The sequence below is a fragment of the Gymnoscopelus braueri genome (genome assembly GCF_963280865.1).
Source record: "Gymnoscopelus braueri genome assembly, chromosome: 22".
In the NCBI taxonomy this organism is placed as follows: domain Eukaryota; kingdom Metazoa; phylum Chordata; class Actinopteri; order Myctophiformes; family Myctophidae; genus Gymnoscopelus; species Gymnoscopelus braueri.
The window spans coordinates 39,507,723-39,520,071 of record NC_137624.1 but is presented as its reverse complement, the minus strand read 5'-3'; the positions used below and the strand labels follow the sequence as shown (position 1 = coordinate 39,520,071).

Genomic DNA, 12,349 nt, shown 5'->3' with positions numbered 1-12,349 from the left:
AACCACTGTGTGTGTGTGTGTGTGTGTGTGTGTGTGTGTGTGTGTGTGTGTGTGTGTGTGTGTGTGCGTGTGTGCACGCACGCGCGCGCGTGTGCGTGCGTGCGCGTTTATATGTGCGTCAGGGGGGCGTATACTAGGGGCGTTTATCAGTGGGTTTAATCTATAGATTAAAGCTGCAATCCGTGTTTTATTCCAACGACTAAAACTATGTTGTAAACAAACTCTGAATGGTAGAGTTATGTTAATAATACTAATCTTCTCTCATAAAGTTGAACAAACAGTGGTATTGTATCTGCAGCAGTGGTTGAATGTATAAGCCTCGTTCCTAGCCTTGGATCAAGACTATCGTAGATATATTTGATCGAGTCTGTGACTTTGACTTTCGTATCTACGAGAGTCTTAGTGACCACCTCCCCAGTTTGCACTGGAATGTCACCAGTAAAGCCCGTATTTCTCCAAACATCTACAAATACAAAATATAAGGTGCTTACCCGCTTTCCCCAAATGTTATCTAGGTGTCCGGCGTCTTTGTGTAATGTATTAGTCCATGTTTTTCAATAAAGAAGTGTTTTAATCCCGTCTGTGGCTGAATTTTTTTCTTCCCCCTCTCGTTTACTTCCTGTTTATATTGAGTGTAATTCCGGCTTTCACCGGATGCGCCACGTCACTAGCGCCCATTGAGAACTTCTGACAGAATCGGTAAAAGTACTGAAATGTTTGAAAATAGCAGATCTACAAGCTCACAACGCGTCACGATGCCACGCGTTGTGAGCTTGTAGATCGGCTATTTTCAAATAGCCTATGTATAAAATAGGGCTAAAGTGGTTAATGTTATATAATATAGTAATTTATTTCTGCAAAGTAACTAGTAACTAAAGTTTTCAAATAATTGCAGTGGAGTAAAAGTACAATATTTGACTCCGAGATGTAAAAACTAAAAGTACTGGAAATTGGAAATACTCAAGTAAAGTAACAAAATACCTCAAAATTGTACCTATAAGTACAGTACTTAAGTAATGTACTTAGTTACTTTAACACCACTGTACAACAACACTGCAAAACAATAAAACTTCCGCATTGTGGCTTTAAACGTCATCCAGCGCCACCATGTTGGTTCAGGCAGACCCATACAGAGAGAGAGTTACGACACCCTTTGATCTCGCCGCAAAGCGGACCGTAAGGGCGTATAGTTCCAAACATTGGAACTATCCCATTGAGATAGAGCGAACATTTCCGCATTCCATTCTCACGATGGGGAGTCAACGCTAGTGTCGTTACTCTCACATTAGATCGCCCTGGGTTCAGGAAGTGAAGCAGAGAGATAATCCAAAGAGTTGTTGCATCTAAAGGGTGAACACAGACAGAGAGAACAGATCTATATACATGCTGCCTTTAAACTCGGGTTAAATCCACACCTTTGTGTTTTTGTCACCTTTAATGCCGACAACAACAACAAGCATTCCTTGGTGACAGAGACGTAGGTCTTGTTGTGGAGGTCGTTATAATAAATAATAATGACTTCCACTCTCACGCAGAGAACGTCGGGCCTCGTCCAGAGGAGGACGGCCGAGGCCGACCGGGAGAGACGATCCGACGGGGAGGAGGACACGGGCACACCGGGGGAGGAGGACGGAGGCGGAGGAGAAGGATTCGGAGGAGGAGGAGGAGACGCCAAGGAGACCAGGCTCACTCTCATGGAGGAGGTTCTGCTCCTGGGCTTGAAGGACCGAGAGGTTTGGATGGGTTTTTATATTGTTGTTGTTGTTTTTGTTGTTGTTGTTTTTCTATATAAAAGCTTGCTAGTAGTACTTCAGATCTGGAAATATGCTTGTAGATCTGCTCTTGTAGAGATCAGATCTACAAGTTTGCTAGTGGATCAGATCTACAAATCTGCTTGTATAGATCAGATCTGAAAATGTGCTTGTAGAGCTTGCTCTTGTACAGATCAGATCTACAAGCTTGCTTGGTAGATCAGATCTACAAATCTGCTTGTATAGATCAGATCTGAAAATATGCTTGCAGATCTGCTCTTGTAGAGATCAGATCTACAAGCTTGCAAATCTGCTTGTAGAACAGATCTAATGGAGAATGAACAAATGGATCATTTTTAAGGGTCCATTTGTACATTAGATCTGATCTACAAGCTGGCTTGAAGATCAGATCTACAAATTGCTCGTAGATCTGCACTTGTTGGCAAAAGCTATACCGAGCAACATTATTAGGGCTTTTTAAGCTTGCTGATGCCTGGCTCTCCAGGCAAACTGTGCTGTATTTCTACTGTCTGTCTGGGGAGCCATCAATCAGCTCAATGCTAATGTTAATTAGAATAATGTGGATTAATTATCCATTTGACAGCAGCTGGTAACGTTATTCTTGCAAGTGTATATGTGTGTTAATTTTGGGGTTTTAGTTTAGGTTATTACAGCTGATTATTGTTGTGTTATGTAATCTATTGCATTATAGCAGAGCAGCATTTAATTTTTGAAAATGTGTGCAAATCTTTGAATATATATTATGTTTTAAAGCGAGCATTTTTTTTGCTCCGACCTGTGCTTCTGGGGGTCCCTGGAACATGGGGGTCCACGGCCAAATACATATCATTTTGGGGAGGGGTCCTTGACATGGAAAAGTTGGAGCACCACTGATATAGCAACATAAGTTTTTTCAAAAAACTGTTTGTAGAATATATGTATTCAAAGATTTGCACAAATGTCATTTATTTTTGAGGACGGGGGCTTTGCCTGAAGTTACAATCATACTGTTTATTGTTAGAGAGCTCTGTTTATTATTCATTTATGATTATTCATATTCTTGGAACACTGTCCTCTTAACCCGGAACTGTGTAATAACACGTCAACCCTAATCCGGCCTCTTACAACATGTGTTTGCCCTGGCTTTGCTCCTCCCCAGTGGTGGAAAGTAACTAAGTACATTTACTTAAGTACTATTACTTAAGTACAATTTTGAGGTACTTTGACTTTACTGGAGCATTTCCAATTGTTTATACTTTTACTTTTACTCCACTACCATCTAAGAGGCAAATATTGTACTTTTTACTCCACTACAATTATTTGAAAACTTTAGTTACCAGTGACTGTAGATTTTGATTATTATTACAAAACACACTAACCACTAGCCTATATATTTTGACCATTTGAAAATAGCCGATCTACAAGCTCATATGCGACGCATTGTGAGCTTGTAGATGCTGCTATTGTCAAATGATTTGTTTGAACCTGGGATATTCTGCATAATGAGTACTTTGTACTTTTGTTTTTAAGTACATTTTGATACCAGCACTTTGGTACTTTTACTCAAGTAAATTTTGAATTCCGGACTTTCACTTGTAACAGAGTATTTCTACATTGCAGTAAAATGGAGTACTTTTTCCACCACTGTTTTGCTCCTCCTCCCTCTCTCTCCATAGGGCTACACGTCCTTCTGGAATGACTGCATCTCGTCGGGGCTCAGAGGGTGCATGTTGATAGAGCTGGCCCTCAGGGGCCGCCTGCAGCTAGAGGCCACCGGGATGAGGAGGAAGAGTCTGCTGTCTAGGAAGGTAAAAGAAGGAACAGCCAGGGTTGCCTGATTTTTGCGGGAGAAATAAGCAACCAGCTCTATGAAAACAAGCCCAAAAAGTTTAGCCCATTAAAACCGGAAACGCATCTGTGAAACCACTTTATCCATATTTTATAGTTTGGCTATTCAAAAATAGCAGATCTACAAGCTTGTAGCGCGGCACTCGGTGCCGTGCTATGAGCTTGTAGATCTGCTATTTTTGAATAGCCAAAGAAATCTAAAAATGACACACCGATGCGTTCCCGGTCTCAATGGGTTAAACCTACTGTATGTACATCGGCTATTTGAAAATAGCAGATCTACAAGCTCACGTAGATGTACTATTTTCAAAGACATCTTCAAAGCAAAAAAGTGATTTTGAGGAAACATTTTAACAACACAAATCTAGTCCAGGGTTCCCTGGCACAACATGTTTTTAGATGGGGGGGTATGCGGACAATTACGTATTAATTTGGGGGTCCTTGAACATGAAAATGTTTGAGAACCACTGGTTTAAACAACATTTAGGGAGCAAGCCCAAAATAAGCAACTACACTTAGAAACAAGCCCAAAAAAACGCAACCCGCAACTACCAATATTTACAAGCAACTTTACAGAAAAACAAGCCCAAAGTCGCTTATAATAAGCCCACATGGCAACACTGGTAAGGAATCTGTTAGGCCAGCGGCTTCGAATGCTATCAATGCATTGAATCACGTTTTATCAGACCTTTGAATGGGCGAGTAGGCGACGGAGTAGGCGCGATTTAGACCTACCCGCGATTTGTCAGACCATTCATGGGGCGTAATCAGGAGCTACTGACCTACTTGGAGGCGGAGCAGTCCCCACAACAATATTTACGATTCTGTGCCTATCGGTACATAACTCGAACGGCGCTGAGTAGGCACAGGCGAACGTCACACCGTTCAGGACGGCAACTCGGTCGCTTTAGCTCCCTCGGTGGTCCTTCACGGGGTGACAGTTCGCCTGTGACTGCGCGCCTCCGTCATGGTCCGAAACCAAAACCAAAACTGAACTATTTAAGTCATCTCCGTTGGTAGGTCAGTATGTCTTGATAACACCCAATGAATGGTCTGATAAATCGCGGGTAGGTCAGTATGTCGCCTATTTCGCCCATTCAAAGGTCTAATAAGAGGTGATAATGTCCCATTCAATGCATTGATAGCATCCGAATCGGGTGGTTAGGCAGAGTACGGGGAGTGTCTGTCTTGAAAGAAGATGCTCACTTGTGTTTTTTTCCCCCTTCTCTTTCGTGAACATTTTGTGCTTGAGCCTTGAACCCTGTGTTCTGTATGGCTCCTTCAGAGTCTTAAGACTTATTTATTTATTTTTTTAAACGTTTTGTATATTAGTTTTTGTTTTTTTTGCATACTCACAAGTAATACAGTAATTACTGAAGCAAATAAACAGAGTATCTCCAAAGGGTCAAAATAATTAAGTTACAGGATAGACAAATCTCAAGTATGAAAAAAGATAAATTGAATAGGATATAAACAGAGAGTCTTAAGACTTATGATCAGCTTTTATTATGCCTTACAGGGAAATTAATTTGGTCCCTTTTATTGCTCCAGACATAAAACAAAACACCACTGTAAAACAATAACAGAATACACACTGTAGACATTAACTCATAAGCACTGGTAGCTCGGTTAAAGTGCAAATGTGCGAGTGACCAATTAAAACCAAGATTTTTAAACTTGAATGTTATACAGACTGAAAAGTTATTTTAATCTTCTTGTTTTGAACTGTTTTTCTGTGTCAGGTTTCTGCTGCGGCTGAATTTGGAGTGAACCCCAAACACTACTGCTTGTCTGTATTTACTGTGAGTGATATGTAATTAACTCAAATGTGTTTCCTTTTGCGTGTGTGTGTGTGTGTGTGTGTGTGTGTGTGTTTAGGTGATCTTTAAATCGGATGCACCAACAGGAGACATGTTACTGGACGAAGCTCTGCGACACGTAAAAGAAACCCAGCCTCCAGAAACAGTTCAGAGCTGGATAGAGCTGCTGAGCGGTACGATAAACCCTGATTTTGCTCACTACACACATGAAGTTAATATTACCAGTGCTTTACTATGCTTTATAGTGCCCTCACTGATATATTAAGTCGTCAGGTTTTATCAGCCGATATTGATCATCATAGATACGGTATATGCGCTAGGTCTGGGGTGGGCAACTTTGATGATGGAGGAGGCCTCTATATTTCCACACTCACTACAGAGGGCCAAATTTGGCAGACACCTCTTATCTCTGTATTTAAACTTTTTTCGTAAATTAACGCCATTCTATGTCACACAAAAGTAGCAAAAATAGCTGCTATACAAGCTCGAAACGTGTCGCAGTGAGATGCGTTTTGAGCTTGTAGATCTGCTATTTTTGGGGAAACATGCTATTTTCAACTGGGTATAACAAGTGAACGGGAGGTCGCGATAACATTTTCTTTTTTTTCACGGAAGCACAGTGAAACCCTCCGTGATTAGCAACCATCAGGGGATCAATCATACTGGAGACAAATATTCTGTGGTTCTTGAAAGATTAGTCAGAATGCTGAAAAATGCTGCCAGAAGCTACATCCTGTTTTAGAAAACCCCTGGCAGTGAATGTGTTAAGTGAAGGTGGGGGCCGCATGTGGGCCCCCGGGCCGCCAGTTTTCCATGTATGTGCTACTAGGTGTTCCCACCAATTAACAAATTCATGACTGCACTGGTGTTACCGGTATCACCAGATGCGTATGCGCATAGCCTTCACTTCAGTTTGTGTCTGCTTCAAAAAACCTAATTGTCGTTGTCAACCGGTTAGGCTGGACAAGACCTGCTGCTGAAACTGTCTAAAGCTGAAGTACAGGAATTACGGCCCTAAAAAAACCCTAAAGGAAGGTCTGCTGTGCAAATCAGTTTACAGGGAAACCGGGAAAACCATGTATTGATTACACAGAGTACACAGACTCACCTTGACACAACTCTCCCAGTGTTGACTTTAAAAGGTGTGATCTGTTCAGCCAAATAAAAACTAGACTAAAATGTTGGGGAGGGACTAGTGGAGAAGAGAGTCATCATGGGTGCGCACAGACCGAAATGTGACGCGTTGTGAGCTTGTAGATCTGCTATTTTCGGCATGCAGCCAAGTGAAAATCAGCCATTTCGATAGCATCACGGCCCGCCCAAAAATTTAGTCAACTGTAGATTTAGTCGACTAAAATCTTATGATATTTAGTCAACTAAAACTAGTTAGTTTCAAAAGACTTTGACTAAAACAAAATCAAAATTTGCTGTCAAAATCAACACTGCTCACAACAACCTGTCTGGAACTACTTTGTTAACCATATGTACCTTTTCAAAATAAGTGCAAATTGCAGCGTTTACTCAGATTCCACCACAGCAAGCTGAAGGTAACGGGCAACGTTGATGTTTATTAGAAAAACTTAAAGCAATTGGTGTAGTTGGGGGGGTGTGCATCCCTGTGTATGGAATATTATTGTTATAACATATTGTGAACCCAATATTGTGTATCACGATATTTGAACTGAGTGAATCGTCACACGCCCAATATGAAAATATTCGTGTACAGAAACATAATGCAAAAAAGCTGGTTGGGTAATTTAGTAATCACATTGATGTTCTTTAGAATGTCGTACTAATCTATCCTATTTTCTGGTGTTTTAGGAGAGACCTGGAATCCTCTGAAGCTCCACTACCAGCTTAGGAACGTCCGAGAGCGTCTGGCCAAGAACCTGGTGGAGAAAGGTGTTCTCACCACAGAGAAACAGAACTTCCTGCTCTTCGACATGACCACACATCCGCTCACCAACAACAACATTAAAAAGGTGAGATAATACGCTGCCGCAGGGAATTATGAATGTTTTAACAGTGTTGATTTTGACAGCAAATTCTTATTCAGTTTTAGTCATTGTCTTTTGAATCAAATTCCATTTAGTTTTAGTCATATTTTAGTCATCTGAAATGTTTTACTGTTAGTCTAGTTTTAGTCGACTAAATATCATACAATTATAGTCGACTAAATCTACAGTTGATTTAGTCGACTAAAATTTATTTTAGCGGTGCCTTGATGGCGTCGTGATTTTACACTTGGTTGCATGCTGAAAATAGCAGATCTACAAGCTCTGCGAGCTTGTAGATCTGCTATTTTCAGAGTGCAACCACGCATAAAGGATCTCTTCTCCACTAGTCCCTCCCTAACATTTTAGTCTAGTGTTTATTTGTTGACAAAATTGTCAATAATCATAGCTTAGTTTTTATTTAGTCAACGAAAATGTTTCGTCATAGTTTTAGTCGACGAAAATCAACACTGATGTTAAATGCGTACGAATATACGCGCATTAACATATAAGCAGTGGTGGAAAAAGTACTCAAATTCTTTACTTAAGTAAAAGTACCAATACTGCAATATAAAAATACTTTGTTACAAGTAAAAGTCCAGAATAAAAAAATGACTTGAGTAAAAGTACAAAAGTATTGGCATCAAAATGTACTTAAAGTACCAAAAGTAAAAGTACTAAATATTTGAAAATAGCCGATCTACAAGCTCACAACGCGTCGCATCGCGACGCGTTGTGAGCTTGTAGATCTGCTATTTTCAAATAGCCTAGGTTTAAAATAGGGCTAAAGTGGTTAGTGTATGTTTCATTATATCATAATTTATATCTGAAAAGTAACTAGTAACTAAAGTTTTCAAGTAAATGTAGTGGAGTAAAAGTACAATATTTGCCTCTGAGATGTAGTGGAGTAGAAGTAAAAGTATTGGAAATTGGAAATACTCAAGTAAAGTACAAATACCTCAAAATTGTACTTAAGTACAGTACTTAAGTAAATGTACTTAGTTACTTTACACCACTGCATATAAGTAACTGTATAAATCTAATTTTGTCACATGCAGCGACTCGTCAAGAAGGTCCAAGACTCCGTGCTGGACAAATGGGTGAACGACCCGCACCGCATAGACAAACGCATCCTGGCCCTGATCCTGCTGGCCCACTCGTCCGACGTCCTGGAGAACGCCTTCGCGCCGCTCCAGGACGAGCAGTACGACCTGGGCATGAAGCGGGTCCGTACGCTGGTGGAGCTGGAGCCGGAGGTGGAGAGCACCAAGCCCAACGCCAACGAACTCATGTGGGCGGTGGTGGCGGCGTTCACTAAATGAGAAGAACAACAAGCTGATCGTCTGTTTGGATTGGAAGATCTGGCTTTTTGCTGATGATGATGAGATGTTTGTTGGTGGCCGGTTACACCAAAATGACAACTAAGACAGTTTTTACAAGCTGCCCCTCACACACAGAGGAGATATGTTCTGCCACGAGTAGAAAAGTTGTATTCCGGATAAACTCTTGACACTACAAACAGAGATGGGGTTTCTCTTTTACGATGTTAGATGACAACAAAGGGTTAATCGAGTTATGGCCCACTTTTTGGCATCTACTCCCAACTTCTGGCCTCTGCTCCGTTTTCTTATTCAAAGGATAAATAAAGCAAAGTAACATGCAGTTTATACTCATAACGGTTGATTTTTATACTTAGTTGCACGGCAGTGTCTCACACCGAAAACGACCCGATCTACACGGTCACGATGCATCGCAGCGCAACGTGTTGTGAGCTTGGAGATCGGCTGTTTTTCGGCGGGAGACACGATGCATATTAACCAAGTATAAATCGGGCTTTATTACTCCTAGACCTGCTTCTAGTACTTGATTCCCACGTGAATGATGCTTGTTGATCCGTTATATATCTTCTCTACGAATTGTTTCCTCCGACTTTGCCTGTTTTTAGGAGGACGAGAGATTATGATGAGGAACTGGGTACATTTCTTCCAGGGCTGATGGTGGGGAGGGTATAATTAATTTGCTTTAATTGGCCTGAAAAAAAAGAACCAAGTCCTTTAATTCAACAAAACTCTCGTTATCTTCTTTGCCACTTTGATGAGGATGCGTTCTATATTTTATAGAATGTTGACTAGTCTTCCATTTATATTTATGTTGATAATAGCTGCTTTAGTAGCCTTGCCATTTGCCAAATATTTTGCACAGTTGGGTGACCCCGTCATTGGGGGCACGATTTAGGGGGGATTTCTTTGGGTTGAAATATAACCCACTTCTGAAAAGGAGAACGGGAACCGTTATGTTTTAGCAACCGTACTTTCCAAATATAAAACACCACACAATTTAGCGTTCTCCCTGTTTGCCTTATATATATATATATATATATATATATATATATACAGTATATATATACAATAAAGTTCTGTTTCATTGAGAAAGCCAACATGTCCTCGGTGTGAGACAAAGATGCATGTACAGAACAGTCAGTGCAGGCTTAACGGAAGGGCTGACAAAACGGTCCGGGGGGGGGGGGGGCTACGGCCCTTTTCGTAGCACCGGGCACCAAGGGTTAATCCAGCCCTGTACAGTACAAACAGACAGACAATGGCCTACTCTGTATCAGATTAATGCGCAGGAGTATCTCTGTACCTAATATAGCCTGCATCAGAACTGTGACTAAGGCCTGGAGTTGGTTATTGTTAACCCTTTAAGGCCCGGGAACGCATCTGTGTCATTTTAAGATTTCTTTGGCTATTCAAAAAATAGCAGATCTACAAGCTCTTTTTTTTTTTAATCATGCACATTTTTTAATATATATATATATATAGGCTTAAAGCGAAAATTGTTTAACTCCGATATGTGCTTCTGGGGGTCCCTGGAACAACATATTTGAGATGGGGGTCCACAGCCAAATACATATCATTTTGGAGGTCCTTGACATGGAAAAGTTGGAGCACCATATAGCAACATAGGTTTTTTTTTTCAAGAAACTGTTTGTAGAATATGTATTCAAAGATTTGCACATATTTTCACGATTTTTCAAAAATAGCAGATCTATGAGCTTGTATATCTGCTATTTTTGAATAGCCCAAAGACATCTAAAGTGACACAGATGTGTTCCCGGATTGAATGGGTTCAAATGGAAAGGGGAAATGGGCTTGTTTTAGATTTTTATAAGGTTTCCTCAAAGTGTAACCCTTTCAGTTTGTATGCTATCATATTTAGGTACTTCTCATCGAGCCTTAAAGAAGCTTTGATGTATTTATATTCATTGTAGTGTAATTCTACTACGGTGTTGTTATTTTACAATGTTATTTCTGTTTTAGGCACAGATTAAACTCTCAAAAGACTGAAGACGACACAAACATTTTCCACTCTTAAAACCGATTTATGAAGTTTTATCTTTAGGTAAAATCAACTCTCTGAATCGACCTCGGAAAAGCCTTGGTTATAATAATGTAAAAATTCCCATTGTAAGGGATTGTCTTTGGTCTGAATAATAGGATCTATAATATAATATGAAATCATGTCACCTCTTTGTTCAATGCCTATAGGTGTGAATAACTGCTTAACACAGTTAGACCTGGAACGCATCTGTGACATTTTAGATTTGAGCTAAAAAAAAAACATTATTTTATACTTTGGCTATTTTTGAAAAATCTTGAAAATGTGTGCAAATCTTTGAATATATATTCTTTTAAAGAGAACATTTGTTACTCAAATCTTTGCTTCTGGGGGTCCCTGGAACAAAATATTTTGAGATGGGTGGGTCCGTGGACAAATACGTGTCATTTTGGGGGTCCTTGACATGAAAAAAGTTTGAGAACCACTGATGTTATAGCAACATAAGTTTAAAAGACATTTGTGGAATCCCCCAGAAGCAAAGATTTGAGTTAAAAATGTTTATATATTCAAAGATTTGCACACGATTTTTCTATAGCAGATATACGATTTTGTATAGCAGATATACAAGCTCATAGCGCGGCACCGAGTGCCAAGCTATGACCTTGTAGATCTGCTATTTTTGAATAGCCAAAGTGATCTAAAGTGACACAGATGCTTTCATGGATTTAATTGGTTAACACAGTTTACACTAAAGAGACCATGCATGTCATTGGTGGAGGGCTGGGGGGGGAACTTGTGGTTGTAGCTACACAGGAAAGAATAATATAATTAATAGACATTTTACGTGTATGATAAGATGGTAAATAATAAAGTCAGTGAAAGGGATCTTATGTCTATCCTCTATTCTTTATGTATGCTTTTGTATTGCCACATAAAATAAAGGATAGATCCTTTTAAGTGCCTCGATTTAGAACAATTTCTCTCTGTTGTCCTGTTTATTCTGTTACAGATTGTTTTTGTTTCAAAATTAAAAAGGATAGGTGCTTAAACTCTGTTCAGTGTCGTTATTTATTTAGTCCTATTAGGCTAGGTAAGGGTATACGTGTGGATTCAGTGGGGATCTTAACCACTTGACCATCAAAAGCTACTTTTCTACAGTGGTGGGAAAAGTACTAAAATGTTAATGCTCAAGTAAAAGTACTACTGCAAAGTAGAAATACTACAAGTAAAAATCTGGAATTCAAAGTAAAAGTACAAAAGTATTGGTATCAAAATGTACTCAAAGTACCAAAAGTAGAAAGTACTCAGTATGCAGAATGTCCCAAGTTTTCAAATATACAAATATTTTGAAAATAGCTGATCTGCAAGCTCAGGCAATAAATAAAAATACTTTAACACTTGGACTACATCTTACCAGATGGTCGATTGGCTTACAACTTGTACTACTGTCCTCCAGTGAAGGAAATGGTCAGTTCTAAAACATTTCATTGAGACTTGTAGTGTTTCAAATCACTTTTATTTGTACAGCCCCACAGTAAATGGCTTTTACAGGTTTATATTTAACTGGGAGAAAATAATACATTTGGTCAAGGAACAA

General features: G+C 39.7%; 1 protein-coding gene across 1 annotated transcript; it reads left to right on the top strand.

Annotated features, from left to right (window-relative positions):
* Positions 1-1,318: 1,318 nt before the first annotated feature.
* Positions 1,319-11,786, top strand: LOC308077746 (Golgi phosphoprotein 3-like). The gene is made up of 5 exons (XM_080418639.1): positions 1,319-1,733; positions 3,428-3,559; positions 5,478-5,592; positions 7,241-7,401; positions 8,472-11,786. Exons 1-5 carry the CDS (start codon positions 1,515-1,517, stop codon positions 8,733-8,735), a joined length of 891 nt encoding a protein of 296 aa, XP_080274765.1. The 5' UTR covers positions 1,319-1,514; the 3' UTR covers positions 8,736-11,786.
* Positions 11,787-12,349: the final 563 nt, after the last annotated feature.